Here is a 4292-nt window from a genome sequence, read left to right on the forward strand (position 1 = left end):
CGCCACGTGCTTCCTGAGGCTTTAGTTCGCGTTGCTTGGTGGTGGCTTCTTTCCTACCGCTAACTTCCTCCAGGCCTCCCCGCCTCCCCGCCTCCCCACCATGGGGCCGCCATCTGTCCACAGTGGGGCCCCGTTCCCAGGGGCACTCTGGTACGCGGATGTGTCCACTCTGGCCACGGAGCTCCCTTGGGACCTGCAGGGCTGGCCCCTGAACCGGCCCCCGGGGGCAGGCTTGCGCACGCCCCCAGAGGTGGCACCCAGGGGGCCGGCCTCGACGCCAAGTCCCCTAGGAGGTCCAGCCGGGAGCGGCAGGGGCCGCCTGCCTCCGAACGGCCTGGGTCCCTCTCCTGGGACCCGCGGCTGCTCCAGAGGGCGGTGGTGCAGCCTGGCCCGCGGGGGTCCCGCCTCCCCCGCCTCTCCCGCTGCCCTCACCCAGAGAGAAGATCTCCCACAGCAGCACCCCGAAGGACCACACGTCGCTCTGCGTGGTGTACACCTTGTCGAAGATGCTCTCGGGGGCCATCCACTTCAAGGGCAGCCGGGCCTGGGGGACAGGGGACAGGCGGCTGGGACAGGCGGCGGGGCCAGACACGGGGACGGCCCGCTCCCCAGGGCGCTCCCTGGCAGGTGGAGGGAGCTGGAAGCCCTCCTCCGGCCCCAGATCCCCGGCCTGGCCTCCCTGCAACCCACGCCACGTCCCCAAAACCACCACCACTCACTGTCCCCACACTAAAGCCGGGCCGCACTCCCAACTCCTCCTCCTGTGGTTCCTGACTCGACCTCCCCATCCTGTCTCTGGCACCCTCATGGCTTCTCTCTGGCAGCCCTGAGGGCCAAGGCCCTTCCCACGGCCCCCGTCTCCACCCCAGCACCCCCACTGGCCTCCCGTCCCAGCTCACAGTGGCAGGGCTTCTGCACACGCACACCTGCCCTCGCCTCCACCCGGCGGCCGCACTGGGTGGGACGGCCTGTACACCCACGCCCCTGCCCCTTCCCGTGCTTCCCCCCCCCCTCCTGGGCAGGCCCTAACCCTGGCTGCCTGGACTCCACCAGGGAGACGCGCTGCCTCCTGAGCACCACGTGCCGCCCTGGTGCCCTGGGCCAGGCCGGCCTGTCTCCAGGGCAGACCCCATGCCATGCCCCTGCCACCCAGGCCCACCCCGAGACCGAGACCCTGGGCAAAGCACAACCCAGACGGAGCACGATGGGCCCAGCTTGCCCACGCCTGTCTCCATGCCCTGCCCCAGGCTGCCTCAGGGGGCAGGTCCCCAGGTCTCCTGAAGGCTCAGGCCCTCAGGCCTGGGTGGGGCGCAGGGGGCGGAGAGCCCCCAGGTCACCTGAGACAGCAGCCCCCAGGCCCGCGTGGGAGGCCGGCGGTCCCATCCCCTCCCTTGCTTGGCCCTGGTCTCCCGCCCCTCGGCGGCCTGCACTCACGCTGCCCTTGCGGACGTAGTCGGGGTCTTTGTAGATGTCCCGGGCAAGGCCAAAGTCGCAGATCTTCACCACGTCGCTCTCTGACAGCAAGATGTTGCGAGCGGCCAAGTCTCTGTGGATGCACTGGGGCCGCCAGGAGGGGTGGGGCTGTCAGCGCCAGCTGGTGACACGAGGCGGTGGGGACCCGGGGGCGCCTGCCTGAGTCCCACTCTGGCAGGGAGGGACTTCCACGCCGGCTCAGGCTGCCTCGTGGAGACGGCGTGTGGAATCACAGGGACAGGAGGGCCAGCTGTGGCCTGGGCAGCCCTGCCTCAGCCCAGCCCGGTGGCCTTGGAAAGTCAGTTCCACGCTCTGGGCTCGGTCTTCCCAGCAAAGCGAGAGAGGCGCTCACGGACCCCAGGCCATGGCGGGGGGCGGGCAGGACTCACACCCCCCGCGGGTGCGCGCCCCTCCCCACTGAAGGGCTGCCCACCTTGCGGGAGGCCAGGAACTCCATGCCCCGGGCCACCTGGAAGCTGTAGCAGACCAGGTCTTCCATGGTCAGCGGGCTCTGCCACAGGTCCTCAGCTGCACAGAGGAACGAGGGGGCTCAGGGATGCTCCCTTCCGGCTCCCACCCAGCCCCAGGGAACACTGGTCCTCCCTGCACCCTGCCCGGCCAGGCCCCTCAGGCCCTGGCATGAGCTCACCAGCATGCCAGCTCCTCCCCTGCCCGCAGCCCCCGCTCCCTCTGGGACACCCACTTGCTCCCCGCAGAGCAGTCCGGACTGCTGAGCCACTGAGGCTCCTGCTCCTGGGCCCTGGACTGCTCTCCGGCCCTGCCTGCAAGGCAAACTCCTATTCACCCTGTGATGCCAAGTCAAACGCCAACAACTCTTTGAAAACCCCGTGGCGTCCAAGGCAGCGCCCAGTCCACCACCCCACTCCTCCCACCTCTCCCACGGCCAGGAGGCTTCCTCTGTCTCCAGGCCGGCCATCTCAGGGGGCCCGATGCCAAGACACCCCGGTGCGGGCCGGACACTGCAAGGGAAGCCCAGCTCTAACCTTCCGGGTCCTGAGAAGACCGGCTGGCTCCGCCCTTGCCCACCAGGAACCGAGTGAGGAGGGCCCTGTCGCTGCCGCCTGGCCTCGGGCGGTCTGCCCGGGCGGCCTCCACCATGGCCCGGAAGCGCCTTCGCTGTCCCGGCGACTTCTCCTGCGCGTGCGCAAGGCGGGTCATGTCTGCAGGGGCACCCCCACCCCCTCGCCTGCCCTGGCCGCAGCCTGCAGGGGCGGGGCTGGCGGGTGCCACTCACCGCGTGGGGGCTGAAGGCCTCCCGCTTGGCGCGCAGGAAGTTGGAGAGGTTCCCGTATTTGCAGAACTCCACGATCACCATGAGCGGGCCTGGGCGCGACACGTGCACGTGGGACCGGGCTCCGGGACGGCAGCGGCCCCTGCGCCCAGGCTGCCCACCCTGGCGTCCACGCCCCAGGGCCTCCCTTCCCGGGCCATACCACTGGGCTTGGTGCATGCCCCCAGGAGGTTGACCACGTTGAGGTGGTGGCCGATGTGGATGAGGATCTTGAGCTCGGACATCAGGGCGCGGTGCTCGCTGGCCGTGGCACCCTCTGGAGGGGACGTGGGGCCTCACACCACCCGCCTGGGCACTGCCCTCCCCCCCACCGCGGCGAGCCTGGGCACGGCCAGTGCCCTCGGGGCTGTGGGGTCCCAGGGTGTCACGCGGCCCACCGAGGAGCGGGTCTGATCCCGTCGGCCTCCCTGCCGAACCGTGGGCACCACCGGCTCCGAGCCGTTTCCCCGGCTCCAGGCCTCCGTCCCACCCAGAGCGGCTGCGCATCACCAGCTCGGCGCCCCTTCCCGCGGCGCCCGCACCTTTCAGCATTTTCACGGCGACCGTGTCGCAGCTGCTGCCCTTGTGGATGCCGAACGCAGAGGCCTCCACCACCTTCCCGAAGGCGCCGTGACCCAGCACTCTCCCTGCGGGGGCAGGAGCGGTTGCAGGGGCTGTGGGGCACGGGTGCAGATGGGGCCGCAGGGCGGGCGCTGGTCTGGAGGCCGAGAGGCAGGACCGGAGCGGGAGGAACTCGGGGGCTCTCTGCCCAGCAGGAAGGGCACCGGGGCCAGGCGGGGAGGGGGGCACCAGGCGGGCAGGAAGTCGTGCATCCTCGGCAGGTGGGACGGGGACGGGGACGGGGACGGGGACGGGGACGGGGACGGGGACGGGCCCACCCTGCTCGCAGCAGCAGGAAGTGACCCTGAGCTTAGGAACCGGGAGTCCTGGGGCGGCTCGAGGACCCACGCCCAGACGGCCAGGTAGGGGCCAGGAGGGCTTCCTGGCACAAGTTCTGAGCATGGAGGGCTTTCGGCGCCGGCCTGCCCGACCCCCTGCCAGGCAGGGCTGGGCAGGCTGGCTGCTGGGCTCACCGAGGTGCAGCCGCTCGCGGGGAAACTCCCACTGGCTGGCGTCGTAGGACAGGTACGCACACTGCTCCTCCAGGGGCACCTCTCCCGGGTCCATGATGATGGACAGGTAGCCCGTCTTGATGTCTGCGTGGGCCGGCTGAGGGCGGGTGGGCACAGCTCACTGACTTGGCCGCCGCGCCGCGGCTTGGGTGGGCCTTGGTTTAGGCAGGTGTGCCTCCTGCGGGGCTCTCAGTCGAGCATGGTGGGATGGTGGGGGGCGGTGCGGGGTGACAGGTGGCCTCAGCTGGCCTCGAGGCCCAGCCTGGAGGGGCGGGGGCTTCCCAGGAGACAAGGCTGCCAGGGAACCCGGGGGGCCTCGTTCTCCACCTCAAGGGCTGGCCAGGGTGGAGCGGTCGCCAGGGAGACTCCGCTGGGGGCCGGGGAGGGCTGGCGGG

The 4292-nt window shown here is 70.9% G+C and overlaps 1 protein-coding gene across 1 annotated transcript in view; it reads right to left on the reverse strand.

Annotated features, from left to right (window-relative positions):
- The window catches only part of LOC103270312 (vascular endothelial growth factor receptor 3-like), a gene marked incomplete at its 5' end in the record, with an annotated part of 7393 nt that extends 3399 nt beyond the window's left edge, over window positions 1–3994 (reverse strand). Inside the window, 9 exons of the mRNA XM_008067850.1 lie at window positions 155–347; window positions 433–544; window positions 1435–1557; window positions 1907–2001; window positions 2478–2628; window positions 2729–2817; window positions 2928–3041; window positions 3307–3411; window positions 3859–3994. Of these exons, the coding sequence (XP_008066041.1) occupies window positions 155–347; window positions 433–544; window positions 1435–1557; window positions 1907–2001; window positions 2478–2628; window positions 2729–2817; window positions 2928–3041; window positions 3307–3411; window positions 3859–3994 (1118 nt within the window). The remainder of the gene's footprint in view (window positions 1–154; window positions 348–432; window positions 545–1434; window positions 1558–1906; window positions 2002–2477; window positions 2629–2728; window positions 2818–2927; window positions 3042–3306; window positions 3412–3858) is intronic.
- Between the last annotated feature and the right edge of the window lie 298 nt (window positions 3995–4292).

The sequence above is a fragment of the Carlito syrichta genome, unplaced genomic scaffold, assembly GCF_000164805.1.
Source record: "Carlito syrichta isolate Samal-C Ts95f unplaced genomic scaffold, Tarsius_syrichta-2.0.1 Scaffold107907, whole genome shotgun sequence".
NCBI classification, from domain to species: domain Eukaryota; kingdom Metazoa; phylum Chordata; class Mammalia; order Primates; family Tarsiidae; genus Carlito; species Carlito syrichta.